Source organism: Leucoraja erinacea, chromosome 4 (assembly GCF_028641065.1).
Source record: "Leucoraja erinacea ecotype New England chromosome 4, Leri_hhj_1, whole genome shotgun sequence".
NCBI classification, from domain to species: domain Eukaryota; kingdom Metazoa; phylum Chordata; class Chondrichthyes; order Rajiformes; family Rajidae; genus Leucoraja; species Leucoraja erinaceus.
Window position 1 is genome coordinate 33,650,444 of NC_073380.1, and position 21,257 is coordinate 33,671,700.

General features: G+C 41.4%; 1 protein-coding gene across 2 annotated transcripts in view; it reads left to right on the top strand.

Annotated features, from left to right (window-relative positions):
- ttpa (tocopherol (alpha) transfer protein) overlaps positions 1-20,956 on the top strand; it is a 39,519-nt gene extending 18,563 nt beyond the window's left edge. The window contains exons 1-5 of one of the 2 annotated variants that reach the window (XM_055633987.1): positions 4,567-4,994; positions 10,632-10,785; positions 17,098-17,291; positions 19,330-19,440; positions 20,609-20,956. In XM_055633987.1, coding sequence (XP_055489962.1) covers positions 4,866-4,994; positions 10,632-10,785; positions 17,098-17,291; positions 19,330-19,440; positions 20,609-20,782 — 762 coding nt within the window. In that variant the 5' untranslated portion in view covers positions 4,567-4,865 and the 3' untranslated portion in view covers positions 20,783-20,956. Of the gene's footprint in view, positions 1-4,566; positions 4,995-10,631; positions 10,786-17,097; positions 17,292-19,329; positions 19,441-20,608 lie in introns of those variants that run through there. The other variant, XM_055633985.1, reaches the window with a different exon arrangement.
- Positions 20,957-21,257: the final 301 nt, after the last annotated feature.

The following is a 21,257-nucleotide window of genomic DNA, read 5'->3' on the forward strand; positions in this document are numbered from 1 at the left end:
CAATTACCAACCTGACCTTGTCTCCACCAGTGTAGGTGTTGCAGGTGTTATTACAAGAGTGCCTTCTTTGCACTCCCTTTATATTACTTTATGTTGTTTGGTAGTAAATGAGATGAATAACAGATCTAGCAACTCGTCACAGCATCCTTGAGGATCAGGATGCGTTCACGGCAGTAGAACTGAAAGATTGCTGGAAGAAATTGATGGGTCAGTTAGCATCTGTGAAGGTGAAATGATGGGCAACATTTTGATAGGCAAATCAAGACCATGCATTGGAAGAGTGGAAGCTATCATGACTCTTCACTGCTCCATCCCTATCAAACAGATGTTTATCCTACTTTGAATGAGGAAAGGATATGCAAATATGTTGAATCACCAAACATACCAACAAATAGGTATCAGTTCCTGAAAGTTGCAATGCAGAACAGGAAAAACAGCATGTATGTCAGACGAGATCAAGTAACAGAGATGGAGACAATAGACAATAGATAATTTGTGCAGGAGTAGGCCATTCGGCCCTTCGAGCCAGACACTTGACTGTAGATGCTGGAATCTTGAACGAAAATCAAACTACTGGAGCTACTCAGCAGAAATGCTGAGTTTCTCCAGAGCCTATCAATCGCTGCTTTAAAAATACCCAAACACGGCCTAAACAGATTCATCACACTTATTACTCATTCCTGCTAATCTCCTTTCAAGAGTCCTTTTATTCAGAGACTGTATGCTTTGGTTTTAGACTCTCCCACTAGCAGAAACATCCCCTCCACATCCACTCCCTCCAGGCCTTTCATTATTTGGTAAGTTTCAATGAATTCCCCCCTCATCCTACTAAACTCCAGCGAGTACAGGCCCAGAGCCATTAAACACTCATCATCCCTGGGATTATTCTCCTAAACCCCATCTGGACCAGCGCTAGCGCATCCCACCTCAGACATGGGGCTAAAAACAGCTCACAGAATTCTAAATGCGTCTGACCAGTGCCCTCTGAAGTTTCAGCATTACATCCCTCTGCTTTTATATTCAGTACTTGAGTGTAAACGTCAATGCACAGCATTTAAGTCAACGCCAGCTGAAAATCAATAGGTGAAAATTTCTTGAATAAAAACAGAATTTGTTGGAATTACTCGGCAGATCAGGCGAGAAGTGTTGTTTGATTCCCTGAGGTCATCTTTTTTAGTTGTCAGTCTATATATTTTATTGATTTCATATAATATGAAGAAGCAGTTTTGTGTTTAAGTAAACAAACTTCACCAAAATCATTTTAGAAGTACTGAAATATATGCTCCCGAACTAGAACAGCACAGCTAGCTAGGTCTATTATGGCCACAACACTGTTATTTAGATGATAATGTGGAAATGTGTAATAGGGATGTTTCACGGCAATCGGGTCACGACCCATGATCCGTACTGTTGCTACGCTACTACAAGTGTAGTACACGTGATGAACTGCGTAGCGGGCCCGCTGAAATTGCCAATTTTTGCACTGTAAATAATTATGGAAATCGGGATAAGCGTGTGAGACATTTAGCCTACTTCAGAATTCCAAAAGTGAGGAGAAATGACGGCAGATAGAAGCGAGAGCTGAAGGGACAACAACAGCCAGAGTGCTTGGCGAACATTGGCCGTTTGCTCACTGCATTTCATCAACTAAGGCATTATTTGTGTTTTTTCTTGATTCCTTTGGCATCTAAAAAGTTTCAGAAGTGATAAATCTGGCTGTAAATTTTTTAAATCGCCCATTGTTCTCAAGTGGGTTTTACATACAAAATGAAAACGCATCTGAAGAAAAATTTAGCCAGATTTATCACTTCTGAGACTTTTTAGATACCAAAGGAATCAAGAAAAAACACAAATAATGCCTTACTGTTGATGAAATGCAGTGAGAAAACGCGATAATTCCCAATATTTTCAATTCCAATATCTGCACGGCCAATGTTTACCAAGCACTTTAGCTGCTGTTGTCCCTTCAGCTCTCGCTTCTCTTTAACTTCATTTCGCTTCACTTTCGGAATTCTAAAGTTGGCTACATGTCTCTCACACTTACCCCGACTTCCACAATTTTTTTCAGCACAAACATTTAACATTTTGGCGGTTTTTAACAGGTATGAAAGTACGCGTTTCTTGCATTAATAACATATACCGGAAGTTACGGATGTCCTCCAGATGGATTGAGCGGCTCCGTGCGTCAAGCCCTATGACCCAGTGACCTTTCGTGCAACCCCCCTATAATAAGGCCACGAATAAAATCCAAACTGACCAAATACCATCCATTTACCCAATTTCTCATCATCCCCATGTTGATACGAAGACAAGTAAATGATGCTCATGCACACCCTTTCCTCACTAGTAACCTCATAAGGTCCCACAAAGGAGATTAGTGGGCAAAATTAGCGCACATGGTATTGGGGGTAGAGTGCTGACGGATAGAGAAGTGGTTGGCAGACAGGAAACAGAGTAGGGGATTAACGGGTCCCTTTCAGAATGGATGGCAGTGACTAGTGGGGTACCGCAAGGCTCGGTGCTGGTTACAATATACATCAATGATTTGGAAGAAGGAATTCAAAGTAACATTAGCAAATTTGGAGGCCTCCGTGGTGCTGCCAGGTACTGTACTTATTCTTGTAGGAAGAAACTGCAGATGTTGATTTAAACTGAAGATAGACACAAAAAGCTGGAGTAACTCAGCGGGACAGGCAGCATCTCTGGCGAGAAGGAATGGGTGACGTTTCGGGTCGAGACCCTTCTTCAGCATTGTTCAGCTTGTGTGCTCTTCTTATTTAGTCAGCCTGTGTGTCCTGGGTTCCGGATCTCTATGTGGAAATGGCAATAATAAGACCGCTAATACATTTAAATAGTTACTGTGATTTGTACTATTTGAGTTAGTGTTTAAGAGTTTAAAACGTGTACATTAAAATTATCCAGCCCAGCTGCAGATCAAAATATCACCACACTCTGGCTCCACTTTCATAAGTGCTAAATAGCAAGCATGTGATCTGGGGAGCTTGGCTTCTGGGGTTAGTGAGCCTCAAGGCCTGGAATATTTTGAGAACATTTATCCTCAATCTAATTCTGAAGATTACAGATATCACAGTGGGTGCTGGGCGATAGGTGTGCCAGCCATCAGAGAGGTGCTTTAAATGTTACGCAAAATAGGAGTGTTTAAGTCAGATAGTTTAAACATGAGAAAGTGAAATGAAGAAACAAGGAACTGCAGATGCTGGTTTACACAAATGGACGCTAGGTTCTGGAGTAACTCAGCGGGTCAGTCAGCATATTAACCTCCAGAGATGCTGCCTGACCCGCTGAGATACTCCAGCACTTAGTGTCTTTATGTGAAATTAAGCCTGGTTACCTCATAGTGATGTGAATAGTTTAAATAATTCAGCACTGCCAGGACATTGTATGAAATATGCTTGCATATTTGTTTGTAGACCCAGATCAGGACATTGATGTATACTAATCGGAATGAAAACTCTTGCAAGATGAGGTGTTTTAGAGTTCTACGACCTATGGAGAGGATCATGCACTTTAAGGTTTGCAAAGTGTGAGAATATTGCAATTAATTAACTGAAATTCGAAGTCGTGGCGTGGACAAGGATCCTTATTTGAATAAAGGTCAATTTACTTCTATTATACTGTATGAAATATTCTCCCATATTTGTACTGAGAACAGATCCAGTTATTATACATATAGATCCAATCAATGACTATTTCCTGTTACTACAGATACCAAAAGCATTTGAAGATACTCATGATGACAGTGCAAATGTTGTCTTACATAAATCCCCAGTTGAGTGATTGTGACAGTTGTTGCAAAACCAGAAAAATGGATGAACTATAAACGTCAACAAATGGTTAATGTCCTAACAGAGTGTGGCCATTATGGGATACCAGCAGAGGGCATTTTGACAAAACAACATGGGCGAGCAATTAAGATTCCCTGTTCACAAATTTAAGCCCCCCCCCCCCCCCCCCCCCCCCCCCTGGAGCCCTAAACCTAACTCCTGCATTTGTGGTCAAAAGATAAAGTGCTGGAGGAACTCAGCAGGTCAGGAGAAAATGGATAGATAAAGTTTTGGGTCAGTACTCAGGAAGTGCTTAATGGTTGCCTTTTTTACTCCGTAAGGTGATCTGCTTCTTGGAAAGGGGCCAGACCTCAGGCAAACCGATTGTTTAGCATTTGCCATTAAACACCATATTTTTGGTGTACACAAACGATCTAACATTTGCTGGAGATGAGTGTTAAGGGCACACTTTATATTTGACCAAATATATTTAAGTGCTTCCTGTGCATGTAAGCTTGGAAGACGGGTCAATACATAGAGCAACAGGCACTCTATGTAATGCGTCATAGTTAATGGATGAATAAGTAGATGCTTTGTACAGAGGAAACAGTAAATCAAATGCCATCCACTCATTGATGAGAGGAAGTAGTTGGAAATACACCCTCCAAGGTGTCGTTCCAACAGCTCTCAAGGTGTTGGTGAGGCTGACTAAGGCATGGATAGTAATTAATGCATGCTCTCTGGATATCCAGCTCAGTATGTGCTGAAAAATTAAATCATAAGCTGAGAACTTGAATAAACCAAATATACTTTAGCAGAATCTGAATAGGAGCTACTATCCTGGGACAACAATAGAAGATGCTTTGGCCAAATGCAAACCCCTCTACAGGGAACCATAGACTGAGAATATTTGTGAGGATACAGGCACACAAAGCAAATATTTTGGTACTGTTCTGACAAGGATTTGCATGTAATCATTATGTTTTAACCAAAACTTTCAGGAACACTGGATGCTGAGGATACTGATCAGGAGACGCTTAGCAAGGTTCCGAAGCTGTTCAGTGTCTTGAACACACAGCCATGGGCGGTGATGGAGACAGATATGGAAGTAGCATTGAAGAGGCCTGTACTTTAACTTGGCATCATGTTCGGTACAGACACTGTGGGCTGTTCCATTTAACCAGGACATTGAGAAGGCTGCCAGACAAGGTGATTTGATGCAACATCTGAGCAAATTATTTGGACACGATGGAAAGAAAGAAGTGCAGTTTGAGCTTGAGCCACTTCTCAGAGCTTACTTCCAGTTGAGAGATGAGCAAGCTGATCTTTGGAAATGGAAGTTAAGTGTGGCAAGCCAGGAAGAAATGGCATAAGCAAATGTGTTCATTCCTCACTTCTGGAAGAGAATGGTTGCCCTTAAGGATGAGTAAAAGTGACAAGCATGACAGGGAGATCAGAGACCATGTGCAAAAAGGTGAGACCTGCAGGTCTCCAGAAAGGAACCACCCAAGGAAAGTCTTCGCCCTCATAACATCTCATACAAACCATGGGTCAATGTCGGGTCAGATCTATCACCTGGAAGGAACATGTATTTGGTGATAGCTGATTTATCTTTCATCAGCATTATCTGTGATAATGCTGATCTTTTGATAATGGCCCATAGATCATAACATCATCTCTAGAAATCGTGGATGCATTGGTGATAATTTTCCAATGTTCTATAGACCCAGGTTCAGTTCCTGTGGATTGGAGGGTAGCTAATGTTATCCCACTTTTTAAGAAAGGCGGGAGAGAGAGAAAAACGCCTTGCTAGTGGGGTACCCCAAGGCTCGGTGCTGGGACTGCAGCTATTTACAATATACATCAATGATTTGAATGAAGGGATTCAAGTAACATTAGCAAATTTGCAGATGACAATTAAAGACCAGTTAGCCTGACATCGGTGGTGGGGAAGATGCTGGAGTCAATTATAAAAGATGAGATAGCCGAACATTTCCGATAGCAGTAACAGGATCGGTCATGGATTTACGAAGGGGAAATCATGCTTGACTAATCTTCTGGAATTTTTTGAAGATGTAACTAGGAAAATGGACAAGGGGGCCCAGAAATAATGGATGCATTAATGATAATTTTTCAAAACTCTAGATTCTGGAGTAGTTCCTGAGGATTGGAATGTAGCTAATGTAACCCCACTCTTTAAAAAGGGAGGGAGAGAGAAAACGGGAAAATTACAGACCAGTTAGTCTAACATCGGTAGTGGGGAAACTGCTAGAGTCAGTTATTAAAAATGGGATAGCAGCACATTTGGAAAGTGGTGAAATCATTGAACAAAGTCAGCATGGATTTATGAAAGGTAAATCATGTCTGACAAATCTTATAGAATTTTTCGAGGATGTGACTAGTAGAGTGGATATGGGAGAACCAGTGGATGTGGTGTATCTGGACTTTCAGAAGGCTTTCGACAAGGTCCCACATAAGAGATTAATGTACAAACTGAATCATACGGTATTGGGGGTTCAGTATTGATGTGGATAGAGAACTGGCTGGCAGACAGGAAGCAAAGAGTAGGAGTAAAAGGGTCCTTTTCAGAATGGCAGGCAGTGACTAGTGGGGTACCGCAAGGCTCAGTGCTGAGACCCCAGCTATTTACAATATATATTAATGATTTGGACAAGGGAATTGAATGCAACATCTCCAAGTTTGCGGATGAAACGAAGCTGGGGGGCAGTGTTAGCTGTGAGGAGAATGCTAGGAGGCTGCAAGGTGACTTGGATAGGCTGGGTGAGTGGGCAAATGCATGGCAGATGCAGTATAATGTGGATAAATGTGAGGTTATCCACTTTGGTGGCAAAAACAGGAAAGTAGACTATTCTCTGAATGGTGGCCAATTAGGAAAAGGGGTGATGCAATGAGATCTGGGTGTCATGGTACACCAGTCATTGAAAGTAGGCATGCAGATGCAGCAGGCAGTGAAGAAAGCGAGTGGTATGTTAGCATTCATAGAAAAAGGATTTGAGTATAGGAGCTGGGAGGTTCTACTGCAGTTGTACAGGGTCCTGGAGTATTGAATACAGTTTTGGTCTCCTAATCTGAGGAAAGACATTCTTGCCATAGAGGGAGTACAGAGAAGGTTCACTAGATTGATTCCTGGGATGTCAGGACTTTCATATGAAAAAAGTCTGGATAGACTCGACTTGTACTCACTAGAATTTAGAAGATTGAGGGGGGATCTTATAGAAACTTACAAAATTCTTAAGTGGTTGGACAGGCTAGATGCAGGAAGATTGTTCCTGATGTTGGGGAAGTCCAGAACAAGGGGTCACAGTTTAAAGATAACTGGGAAATCTTTTAGAACCGAGATGAGAAAAACATTTTTTCACACAGAGAGTGGTGAATCTCTGGAATTCTCTGGCACAGAAGGTAGTTGAGGCCAGTTCATTGGCTATATTTAAGAGGGAGTTAGATGCGGCCCTTGTGGCTAAAGGTATCAGGGGTATGGAGAGAAGGCAGATACAGGATACTGAGTTGGATGATCAGCCATGATCATATTGTATGGTGGTGCAGGCTCGAAGGGCCGAATGGCCTACTACTGCACTTATTTTCTATGTTTCTAGAATGGAGATGAAGAAACACTTTTTCTCACAGAGAATGGAGAGTCTGTGGAATTCTCTGCCTCAGAGGGCGGTCGAGGCAGGTTCTCTGGATGCTTTCAAGAGAGAGCTAGATAGGGCTCTTAAAAATAACGGAGTCAAGGGATATGGGGAGAAGGCGGGAACGGGGTACTAATTGGGGATGATCAGCCATGATCACATTGAATGGCGGTGCTGGCTCGAAGGGCCGAATGGCCTACTCCTGCACCTATTGTCTATTGTCTGTTTTCTGTTGTCTATTGTCTATTGTCAAAGGATTCGCAGATTAATTACCGGATAATATACCTTACTTTCCACAGTAATAGGAAGGTCGGAGAATTCTGTGCGGGCGGCTAAGGACTGCTGAGGGAAGATAACTCAGCAGAGTCCAATCTTCCTGCTACCTGAACACCAAACATCCACAATCAAGGGATGATGAGCAGGTGTCTTTGTGGAGAGACATATAACCAGACAAACTACAACTCAGTTCAGTTTAATTTATAGTCACATGTACTGAGGTGCAGTAACAAGCTTCTTGTTGTGTGCTAACCAGTCAGCAGAAAGACATGACATGATTGCAATTATCCCATTTGCATTGTATAGATACATGATGAGGGAATAAGGTTTAGTGCAAGGAAACTCCGATCAAGAATATTCTGTCGGTCATCAAGGAGGTAGATAGTAGTTCAGCATTGCTCTCTGGTGGTGATTGGATGATTCAGTTACCCGATAACAGCTGGGAAGAAACTGTCCCCGAATCTGGTGGTGTGCATCTTCACACCTATACCTTTTGCCTAATGGGAGAGGGGAGGGGAGGAGAGGGAGTGACCAGGTTGTGACTTGTCCTTGATTATGCTGCTGGCCTTGCTGAGGCAGCGTGAGGTCTAAATGGAGTCAATAGAAAGGAAGTTGGTTTGTGTGATGGTCTGGGCTGCGTCTGCAATTTCTTGCGGTCTAGGATAGAGCTGTTCCCAAACTTAGCTGTGATGCATCCTGATAAAATGCTTTCTATGTGTATATGTAGAAGTTAGCGAGAGTTGTACCGCAATGTTGTTGGAACCAGGATTGTTTAAAAAAAAGTGTAGGAGAATAACTGGAGGTGGCTAAAATAAGGTGGACACTACTAGACAGATGGCAATGATCTGCCACTACTAAGCTTTGGAGGTATCGAGGATGAACCCTGCATCAGAAATGGCAGTAGACAATGGGTCTGCATGAACATCAGACTCCAGATCATACAAGGTCATGACAAACGAAGCCATCCCACAGAAGAATCACTTCCATTTTAGGAAGTCTACTGAAGAGACTTACTTGGTGGAAGATACAGGGGGGTGCTTCATTCAGAGAAACGGAAACACAATGGAACCCAATTTCTTGATCACTTCCAATAGCAGTGTCAAATTGCCCATGACACTTTAAGGTGGAAACTGTTCTTTGTGTGACTCGCTTTTGAAATTCAGCGGAAAATGTAGTATTGCTCTGGTTCCATAAAGAATTCAGTGTTGTACAATATTTTTAAATGTGCCAGTTGTTGGTCAGCTCGCTGATTGCATTTTTCTTCTGCCCTCTGGAGGGGCTGCCACTTGGTTATTTTATCTTCTGGTAGTCCTTCCATAATGTGGAGCAGGGGCATATTCCCTGTGATAGCAGGGGTTTGCTCTGCTGTTCTAGCTTCACAAAATCATGGGTTGATAGGTTCATTATCCAAAGTAAATTGCCCTTAGCGTGCAGGTGAAGCTGCTGGGGATTTGAGGAGATGTAAAGAGGATAAACTGGGATTAGTGTAAATGGGTGTTTGATGCTTTTTGGGCCAAAGGTATGTTTTTGCACTCCATATGACTTCCACATAGTGATTACTCATTCATGATCTGAAATGATAAGGGCTACTAGCTCTTCAACTATGTATCATTTGCTTTTCATCCTCTTTCTTGCTCTGATGATTGTGGGTTTGAGTATCACACCGGCAACTGATGCTAATCTTGTCTGACTATCCTTCGCAATTAAAGGGAATGCAGGATTATTAAGACTTGGCACTTATGAGGTGAGGTATTAAATGCATAACCTTTTCCACTGAAGATGTGCTGCATTGGGGAGCCTGCACTTTTGAGATAATATATTGTAGAAATAGATTGCATGCAGAATCACAACATACTTTCATCCACAATTTATGAGGGCAGAGATGAGTTGAGATGCCAGAAGATTGGGGACATGATGGGAGATGAAAGGTGGGTGGAAACGATCAGTTGTGCTGGGAAGCCAATGCAACAGGTAATGATTGGGGTAGTGATTATTGCGAGTGTTGAAGTGGGTTGGGGAGATGATCCAGGATCCTAGGGTGGGTATGAGGAAGCAAGCAAGATATTAGAGGTGACATTGAACAAAGGTTTTATGGTGGTGGGGAATATTGCAGAGAACATCTGAGACACTGGTAAATGACTGGTAAAAAATAATGGAGGACTGACAAAGCATAGAGATATATTATAGGGGTTGGGGATATAGTTGTTCCTCCTTGGGGAGGTTCTGACTGGATGAAAGAATAACATATCGATGTGTGGAATGCACAGCAATCCAGGCAAGGACAAACCTTTAACTAACACAACCACATGCCTCAAACATTAAGTTCAGCTATCAGCAGTGTTTGTACCCTGTGCCAGTGGTTGTTTGCATATACATATTTATGTTGTGAATGTGTGTTGTATGCAGATTAGCTGCCAAAGGAGGTAGTTCAGGCTGGGACTATCCCATCGTTTAAGAAACAGTTAGGCAGATACATGGATAGGTAAGGTTTGGAGGGACATGGACTAAGCGCAGGCAGGTGGGACATGTAGCAGGGACATGTTGGCCGGTGTGGGCAAGTTGGGCCGAAGGGCCTGTTTACACACTGTATTACTCTATGACTCCAACATGGAGCACGCCCACCTGTATCCATGGGTACGTCCAACATGCGAGTGGAAGGGGTGAAGGAAATTTCCAGGTATGTGCACAAATACCAATTTAGAGTTTGTATAAAATTAGTTTTGCAGTCTACTTACTGCTACTGGTTGAACATTTATATATAATATCTAGACTTGTGTGTGAAGAATCATCATTTTGTAGGGACAAGATAAAAACTGATTTTTAAAAAGAAAGCAAATATTTGGCACTACTTTTCAATTACGAAGAGAGCGAGGAGTCCTTTTTCGTTGCCCAATTAAGATCTTTCACGTTCATTTCACAGTTATTGTCAAATTACCATAAATGGAGAGCTGAATGTCCTGAGATCAGTGCAGACCTGAGGCCTTTATCCATTATCGGTCTCCTAAAGGCTGGTTACCATGGGGTTTTGAGGTCTCGTGATTCCAGTGGAAGCCGCGTTTTGATATATAAAATTGGTAAGTGTTGCATCATTCATATCTATTGCCACTGATTTTTTAATTAAAAAGGCCAGCTTACTGCATTGCACATAGATAGCATAAATAAAATAACCGATACGAGGGGACAAAGGCAAATAAAAGACAAGATAATGTATGCTAAACAAGTGGTATCATATGTTTGTTTGCTATGCTGCTCCAATTTCATTAATTGGACTAAATTGTTTAAACATTTATAGTTTTGTGGTGCAATGCATTCATATATATGAAGACTGTGCCAAGACATCTTTTAATTGGGATAAAAGAATGATTAGACACCATGCATCTTTTTTTTTTCCTTTCAAGATAGCAATATTTTGACTATATTAGAATAGGTTTTGCTGGATGAGCATAAATATGATGTTGCAGTCTTTCTGGATAAGCATTCTCATGCACAATATGTTTTCCATGCCATCTCCTAATTAAGCTAGTAATATACCATATCTGCATGAGGTTTGGAATTACTACAACATTTGCTATTTTTAATTACTTAGGACATTAAGTGTTCTCTTTTGTACAGACATTTCCTCAAAAAGGGGAAACAAGAATGTACAGTAAAATAAGTTAAAATGTATTAAAATGTTTGGAAAAATTAGTAGTTCAATAGACAATAGGCAGTAGGTGCAGTAGGCCATTCGGCCCTTCGAGCTAGCACCGCCATTCAATGTGATCATGGCTGATCATCCCCAATCAGTACCCCGTTCCTGCCTTCTCCCCATATCCCATGACCCCTCTATTTTTAAGAGCCCTATCTAGCTTTCTCTTGAAAGCATCCAGAGAACCCGCCTCCACTGCCCTCTGAGGCAGAGAATTCCACAGACTCACCACTCTCTGTGAGAAAAAGTGTTTCCTCGTCTCTGTTCTATGTGGCCCCTGGTTCTGGACTCCCCCCAACATCGGGAACATGTTTCCTGCCTATAGCGTGTCCAAACGCTTAACAATCTTTTGAGTTATTTTGAGGTTTCAACATTGCAATCATGATTCTGCTTCCTGCTACGATCCGTGTTAAAGCAACATAGTGTAAATGTCTAAAAAAAATTGAGTTTATGAATAGTAAACATCTATACCTCTCATTCATGAACCAAACTGTTGAATGAAGTTCTAAATGCTTAAGGATCCAGAAGGGAGTCCCATTTTTAATTGAGAGCAAGCATTTTGCAATGATTTAGTGGTGAAATCATAAGTGTAGTCAAATGTTAAGGGTGTTTTAATATCATATTTACTGACATGGAACAATTAAATTCTTACTTGCAGCAGCACAACTGGTGTGTAAACACTACATAGTAGCTAATATAATAAACAAACATTAAAAAACAAGTTAAATAGATTAAAAAAAAACAGTGTGGTACAAAAAAAAGCCCAAAGTCCCAGTGCAACCAAGGCAGTCGTAAGTTTTTTGTTTTAGAGATACAGCATGGAAACCAGCCCTGCAGTCCACCGAGTCCATGCCGACCAATGATCAGCTGACCAGTGAGCATGATGGTGCGGCGGTAGAGTTGCTGCCTTACAGTGCTTGCAGCCAATTAACCTACAAACCTGTACATATTTGGAGTGTGGGAGGAGACCGAAGATCTCGGAGAAAACCTACATGGTCATGGGAAGAACATGCAAACTCCGTACAGACAGCACCCGCAGTCGGGATCGAACCCAGGTCGCTGGCACTGCAAGCGCTGTCAGGCAGCAACTCTACCGCTGCGCCACCGTGCCACCCTATCACTGGTGCATTGAGGCAGTAACTCTACCAGGGGGAGGATTTTGTTGTCACATAACATTGCAGCAGTAAATGTTCATGCCATTGGGTTGTGTGCTACCCAAACATACTGTAATTCTAAACTAAACTAAACTAAACAATTTGTATACATTCCTCCTTCTAATTTACAAATTCACACCTATTTACTCCCTCCCCCTCCCACCTGCATTCCGTATCTGGACTACACCTCCTCCCACCCTGCCCCTGCAAATATGCTATCCTGTACTCTCCATTTCTCCAGCTCTGGTGCATCTGCCCACAAGACGAGGCTTTACCTTCTAGGACATCTGAGGACTTTCTTTAGTAAACATGATTTCCCCCCCTGGTGTCATAGATGGATCCCTCACCCATGTTTTCTCTGTGTCCCATAGATCTGCTCTCGCTCTCCTTCGCCCCAAATGGAACAAGGATGGAGTTCTTCTAGTCCTTGCCTTTCACCCTTCCAGGCTCCGCATTCAAATACATCATTCTTTAACATTCCCACCACCAGTCACATCTTCCCATCCCCGCCCTTTTCTACCTTGTGCAGAGACCGCTCCATCCGCACCTTTTTGGTTCACTCATACCTTTCCATGCATGACCACCTTCTCCCCAGATACTTTACTCTGCAAACATAGGAAAGGTAATACCTGTCCCCATACTCTTCCCTCCCATCCATTCAGGGGCCTGAGCAGTGTTTTCATGTGAGACAAAGATTCACACATACCTCCTCTTCCCTTCCCTTCCCATTACCATTCTGACCTTTCTGTTCTGGGCCTCCTCCATTGCCAGAGTGAAGCCACACGCAAATTGGAGAAACAGCAACTCTTATTCTGCTTCGGTAGCTTACAATTCAATAGTATGAACAATGAATTATCAACCCCTTTTCCTCCCCCACCCCCCTTTTTACCCCACTCTCTTCCTTATGCACATACCTGGAACATACCCATTTTCCCCTTCATCCTCCCCCAGTCCCCTTCCACCTCTATTCCTTCGTTTGGATTCACAGTTCACATATCTTCTATCTGTATCTCACGCTTTCTGTCTTTGCATCTCTGGCCTTTGTCCAACTATTTGCCTAGCAACCCCCACTCCCCTTCACCAGTATACACCTATCCTAGGCTTTGTTCACCCCCCCTCCTCTCTTCCTACTCACCCTCACCACAATCACTGTGGACTACATATACTCTGAATTACATATCCATGTTCTCATGAGATGACTGCTGAGTTACTCCAGCACCTTGTGTCTTTATAAACCTACATCTGCAGTTACTTCTGTCTCCATTTCACTATTACCCTAATTTCTTGCTACTTAGTACAATTCTTATTTATACTGCACCAGGTCCTCTTATTAGGTGGCCTTCAATCTTTTTGATAACTCAGTTTAATGATCCCAATTGAATGAATGGGGTTATGTGTTTATGTTAAAGCTGAGGATTGGATACAAAGATTATTTGGGCCTTCAGCTGTCCTACTTGAGTTCTGTCCTAAATTCCAATTGATTGCTGATTTATGCATATTGTAGCTGTTCAACATGATCCTGGTTTAGATTAACTTAGAGATACAGCAGGGAAATAGGCCCTTCGGCCCACCAAGACCGTGCTGACCAGCGATCCCCACATATTAATACCAACCTGCACGTACACCAAGAGTCAAGAGTATTTTATTGTCTATACTAGGGACAATTTACAATTTTAACAAAGCCCATTAACCTACAAACCAGTTCATCTTTTTGGAGTGTGGGAGGAAACCGGAGCACCTGGAGGTGGACTGAGAAAATCAGGTTGGTTCAGGACGGCAAGAAAGAGAGTTTGTAGAGTGCCTCCAAGATGGATTCTTAGAGAAGCTTGCAATGGAGCCGACCAGTGAAAAAGCAATTCTGGATTTAGTGTTGTCCAATGAACCAGATATGATAATAGAACGCGAGGTAAAGGAACTGCTTGGAGGTAGTGATCATAATATGATTAGTTTTAATCTGCAATTTGAGAAGGAGAACGTTAAATCGGAAGTGGCAGTGATGCAGTTGAACAAAGGGGACCATGAAGGCATGAGAGGGGAGCTGGCCAAAGTAAACTGGAAAGGGATCCTAGCAGGAATGACGGTGAAACAGCAACGGCAGGAATTTCTGGGCATAATCCAGGAGACGCAGGATCATTTCATTCCAAAAAGGAAGAAAGATTCTAAGGGGAGTAGGAGGTAACCGTGGCTGACAAGAGAAGTTAGGGATAGAATAAAACTAAAAGAAAAGATGTATCACACAGCAAAGAGTAGCCGGAAGCCAGAGGATTGGGAAAATTTTATAGGCCAACAGAAGGAAACAATACGGGCTGAAAAGATGAAGTATGAAGGGAAGCTGGTCAGGAATATAAAGAGGGACAGTAAAAGCTTCTTTAGAGTAGCAAAGTCAAATGTGGGTCCCTTGAAGGCAGACACGGGTGAAATTATTATGGGCAACAAAGAAATGGCCGAAGAGTTGAATAGGTACTTCGGATCTGTCATCACTAAGGAAGACAAAAACAATCTCCCAGATGTACTGGAGGACAGAGGATCTAAGGGGGTACAGGAACTGAAATAAATTTTCATTAGAGAAATAGTATTGGGTAGGCTAATGGGACTGAAGGATGATAAATCCCCTGGGCCTGATGGTCTGCATCCCAGGGTCCTCAGGGAGGTGGCTCTAGAAATAGTGGACGCATTGGTGATCATTTTCCAATGTTCTATAGATTCAGGATCAGTTCCTGTGGATTGGAGGATAGTTAATGTTATCCCACTTTTCAAGAAAGGAGCGAGAGCGAAAACTGGGGAATTACAGACCAGTTAGCCTGACTTCGGTGGTGGGAAAGATGCTGGAGTCAATTATTAAAGAGGTACTAATGGGGCATTTGGATAGCAGTAAAAGGATTAGTCCAAGTCAACATGGTTTATGAAAGGGAAATCATGCATGACTAATCTTCTGGAATTTTTTGAGGATGTGACAAGTAAAATGGATGCAGGGGTGCCAGTGGATGTAGTGTATCTAGACTTTCAGAAAACCTTTGATAAGGTCCCGCACGGGAGACTGGTGACTAAAATTAGAGCACATGGTATTGGGGGTAGGGTGTTGACATGGATATAAAATTGGTTGGCAGACCGGAAGCAAAGAGTAGGAGTGAACAGGTCCTTTTCAGAATGGCAGGCAGTGGCGCGTGGAGTGCCACAAGACTTGGTGTTGGGTCCGCAATTGTTTACCATATATATTAATGATTTGGAAGAGGGAATTGGGAGCAACACTAGCAAGTTTGCGGATGACACAAAGCTGGGTGACAGTGTGAACTGTGAAGAGGATATTAGGAGGTTGCAGTATGACCTGGTTGAGTGAATGGGCAGATGCGTGGCAGATTCAGTATAATATAGATAAATGTGAGGTTATCCACTTTGGCGGCAAAAACAAAAAGGCAGATTATTATCTCAATGGGGTTAGGTTAAGTAAGGGGGAGGTGCATGGCACCTGGGCATCCTTGTACACCGATCACTGAAAATTGGCTTACAGGTACAGCAGGCAGTGAAGAAAGCTAATGGAATGTTGGCCTTCATAACAAGAGGATTTCAGTATATGAGTAAAGTGATTCTTCTGCAGTTGTATAGGGCTCTGGTGAGACCACATCTGGAGTATTGTGTACAGTTTTGGTCTCCAAATTTGAGGAAGGACATCCTTGTGATTGAGGCAGTGCAGCGTAGGTTCACGAGATTGATCCCTGGGATGGTGGGACTGTCATATGAGGAAAGATTGAAAAGACTAGGTTTGTATTCACTGGAGTTTAGAAGGATGAGGGGGAATCTTATGGAAACATATAAAATTATAAAAGGACTGGATAAGCTCGATGCAGGAAAAATGTTCCCATTGTTGGGCGAGTCCAGAACCAGGGGCCACAGTCTTAGAATAAAGGGGAGGTCATTTAAGACTGAGGTGAGAAAAAACTTTTTCACCCAGAGAGTTGTGAATATATGGAATTCCCTGCCACAGAGGGCAGTGGAGGCCAAATCACTGGATGGACTTAAGAGAGAGTTAGAGCTCTAGGGGCTAGTGGAGTCAAGGGATATGTGGAGAAGGCAGCCATGGGTTATTGATAGGGGACGATCAGCCATGATCACAATGAATGGTGGTGCTGGCTCGAAGGGCCAAATGGTCTCCTCCTGCACCTATCTTCTATGTTTCTAAAATCCATGCAAGTCACAGGGAGAATGTATAAACTCCATTACAGACAGCACCCATAATCAGGATCGAACCCAGGTTTCTGGCAATGTAAGGCAACAACTAATTGCTGCGCCACTGTGTCGCTCTTTGACATCATGGTGCTGGAAGTTAAGGATGTTGTAGGATCATGCTTGATCAGTGATAGAGGTAAATAATGGGAATAGAAATAGTATCATGCTTAATATACTTTTGAGGCAATCAATTAGAAATGGAATAGATGGTAAATCAAATGCAATTCTATGAGATAATATTGGGTGAATTTTCTTTCCCAAATGAGGTAGAAATAAGGAAAAATGACCAGTATGTGATCACTGCCCATTTCTCTTTCCAGAACATTGGGATCCCAAGGTTTTTTCAGTCTATGAAGTGTTTCGCGTCAGTCTGATCACATCAGAACTGATTGTGAAGGAGGTCAAAACCCAACAAAATGGTGTGAAGGTTATCTTCGATCTTTATGGCTGGCGATTTGCTCATGTTTTGCATATCAATCCGACAGTTGCCAAAAGAATTGCTGAAGTGATTGCAGTAAGTTTTTCATCATTAATTCAAGATTTCATTTATAACAAACCTTAATAGCAATATTCTCCCGCTCTGCCACTGCATACCTGGTGCTGTACTGCTGTACTATGTTTCCTTTCACACTACATCCAGATCCTTTGGTTAAATGCAGGTAAATCCAGGCTTCATCGTTAAGGCCCAGAGCCTCATATTCCTAATCCCACTTATACCAGAATGCATCTTTAAAGTTTTCCTAAACTTTACAATGTCAGTGCCCGCCTTCCAATAACATGATCAGTGATGGAATTCGGGGGATACGCAGGTGGATGGCGTTTTCCCTACTTTTCAGTTTCCAGTTTCCATCCTGTGCGTGAATTTGCAGCTTTATCCTGCGCTACTTAATCCAAGGTCGAGCGAACGAGCGGACAGACGAACGAAAGCAACGATCATAGAGGAGAATAGGTGACATTTCAGGTCTGTCAGTATCATGATGGAATATTCTTGAGTTGTAATTAAAGTGGATTAATGGTGGCAATCATTTTTTTGTACCTCAAGCTTGTAGATTTTCTGGGTACAATGCTTCCATAATGTCTGTAAATACTAACGTTTTACAGCTCCCAGTAGATTATCCAAGTAACTGCATTTACTACAGTGGAAAATTGGGCAGAGAAATAGCAGATGGAGTTTAATCAAGATAAGTGTGACATGGCATTTTGGGAGGTCAAATGGAGCATTCATGTACAGATAGATTTTGTAGTGCAAATCTATATTTCCCTGAAAGTGGCAACACAAGTGGAAAGGATGGTAAAGTGGAGTATGTGGAGACAGATAGGATTAGATAGTTTGCCATCATGGTTGATGCAGGCATCGTGTGCAGAAGGGCCTGTTCGAATGCTGAAGGGCCTGTTCATGTGCTATACTTTTTAAAGTTCATAACTAATCTGTGCTGCAATGCGTACAAAGAGTTTTTTTAATATAAATATATGTGTAATTTATTGTTCAGCCCCATTTATCTTGAGAATGTGGCAATGATCATGTCCCTGAACTGTCGACATTCTTATGATGGTAATGATTCTATAAGGCAGGATATGTCAGAGTTTCAATTCAACAATGACAATAGGTCAATGTTACATGATCCAATTATCCAATTAAGATGGTCAGCGTTAAACTTCATTGTTACATTGTGGTACTGGGCTCCCACACAATTCTGTTCTTGTTCTTCATTGTGGAGGTTGCAAGGGAATGCGGAAGGTTCCAGGAAGATACTTGATTTTATGCTATATTCAATAGGCAATAGGCAATAGATAATAGGAGTAGGCCATTCGGCCCTTTGAGCCAGCACCACCATTCACTGTGATCATGGCTGATCATCCACAATCAGTACCCCGAACTTGCCTTCATCCCATATCCCTTGACTGCAATCTTTAAGAGCTCTCTCTCACTCTGTCTTGAAAGCATCCAGATAATAGGCATCTGAGGCAGAGAATTCCACAGATTCACAATTCTCTGGGTGAAAAAGTTCTTCCTCATCTGCATTCTAAATGGGCTACCCCTTATACCTGACTTTAAAAAATATATATATATGATACCCAATATTTCATTTTTCCATCCTTGGAAAATGATTCTGACTGTCTAATACGTCTCTCATAATTTTATATACTTCTATTAGGTCTCCCTACAAGCCGTAACCTCAAGCATTCCAGAGAAAACCATCCAAATCTGTCCAGTCTCTCCCTGTAGCTAATCCCCCGAATCTAGGCATCACTCTGGTAATGACAAGACTAGGCCATTGACCTAGAACTCACTCAGAGTGGATCTTTGGACAAGGTGTTTTTTGTACAGGGTATAAAAGAATTTGAGCAGCAATTAAAGAAAGTTATGAAGTCAGGTATAGAAGCAAGTAAACTTGATCTTGTTAGGTTTTCCTGAGCATTTGTTTCAAAGCAAGGGTTATATTTGCTCAAAACATCTTGAGAACTGGGAGATCTTAAGTAGGTGGCATTTTATTAAAAAGTAGAAAGGCCAAAAGTGAAATATAATGAGAGAGTCTTTGTTTTATTCCCAGGACTCCTTTCCACTGAAGGTCCGGGGTATTCACATGATCAATGAGCCTGTGCTATTTCATCCATTCTTTGCTATTATTACAAAGTTCTTGTCAGATAAAATCAAAGAACGGGTGAGTAACTTTGCAATTTCCTTTTTATTTTAATTGCAGAGGGAATAAGTGTCCTCATTTTTTAAATTCTAATAACTGTGATAATAATGTTTTACTTTTAATTGAAACATAAACATATCAAAAGCATTCTTAGAATCCTATTTGAGCTGTTCTTTAATTTACTTGGGAATGTTGTCACTAGGCCAAAGCAGCAACTAATTATCTCTCATTTAAATGAACAGCAAATTCACTGTTGTTAAAGTTTAAAACCAATAGATGTCTGTATTTATGCTACTATATTTCACTGATAAAAAAACAATCTTTCGATTTTATAATCGCTTTTGAGAGCAGAATGGTTACAACATCCTTAATACAGTCAATGAACAATTTGACAAAATCATGATATTGCAAATGCTAATCATCTGAAATAATAAAATGCAAGTTCCTGAAATTACTCAGTAGGTTAGCCAGCATGTGGGAAGAAACAGTTCAAAGATGATAGACGTTTCATCAGATGTTTGTGCAATCTGCTACATTATGAATTCTGCAGCATCTATTTAATCTTGTGAGGTGAAATTTCAGCATGAATATTATACATTCAGAGATGTCTGTGGTTATGGGGAGAAGGCAGGAGAATGGGTAGGAGGGAGAGATAGATCAGCTATGATTAAATGGCAGAGTAAACTTGAAGGGTTAAATGGCTTAAATCATGTCATAAGATCATGTGATAGGAGTATAATTAGGCCATTCGGCCCATCAAGTCTATTCTGCCAGTCAATCACAGCTGATCTATTTCTCCCGCTTAGCCACAATCTCCTGCCTTCTCCCCATAGCCTCTGACAACCGTATTCTACTCCGATCGCTTATGATTCTACTCCTATCACTTATGATCTTATGACATTCTACAAATGTTACCAAATTAAAACAAATCAGTTACAGTATTTAAAACACCTATATATTTAACAAGTGCTAAATGTTTGCCAAATGTCAAAGCTTTCAGTGGAATTTCCATGTGAAGCTCTTCTAATATCCCAGTGAAGACCCCCCTGTCCTCAGTAATATCAAATCCATTAACTTTGTTAGTTGTTTAGATTTTTATTGAGTTCACAAATAAAATACATGAGTATGTCTAAAATGGGCTAAAGAGTAAAAGAGGATTAAAAAAATGAATCCATTGTGCTTATTTCAGGTTCACATGCATGGACATAATTACCAGTCCAGCCTTCGAAAGCACTTTCCAGTTCAGATTCTTCCACCTGAATATGGTGGCCAAGGACCAACTTATGAAGAACTCTGTCATGAATGGACCAATTTTGTGCTGCAGTCTGAGAAAGAACTTCTTGAGCTCTCACTTGTTACATGATACTACATTGCACAGAGTCTAGTGACCGAATAACAGTACCTTTATGGTGGTAATCAATGCAACAGGTGCTAAAAATGACTACACACTGTGGAACCAGTTGATAACCAGCCATGGACTGCCATGTTTTATAGTATATGTTTATTTTAAGTGATATTAAATATTGAATTAAATTGGCGATTTATGTAGTATTGTAGATTATTATGTATTCAGTATTTTACTGTATATTTCCATTTCCAATTGCCTGTTTAAATATTGAAGTTTAATCTATGGAAACTGAAGTATTTTTAACTGTGTTCTTACAAATGTATTCATGCAGTCACCATACCTACGTCATTGGGAATACAAGTCTTAACTATTTTTTGTGCAAAGATTTCCTCTCTAATTGTAACTACTATTAGGAACACTGATCAGTTTTAAGATCTGGGTTCTGTAAGCGGGGCTCTTTTGGTAAGCTCACCTGGTAAAGTATGTTACA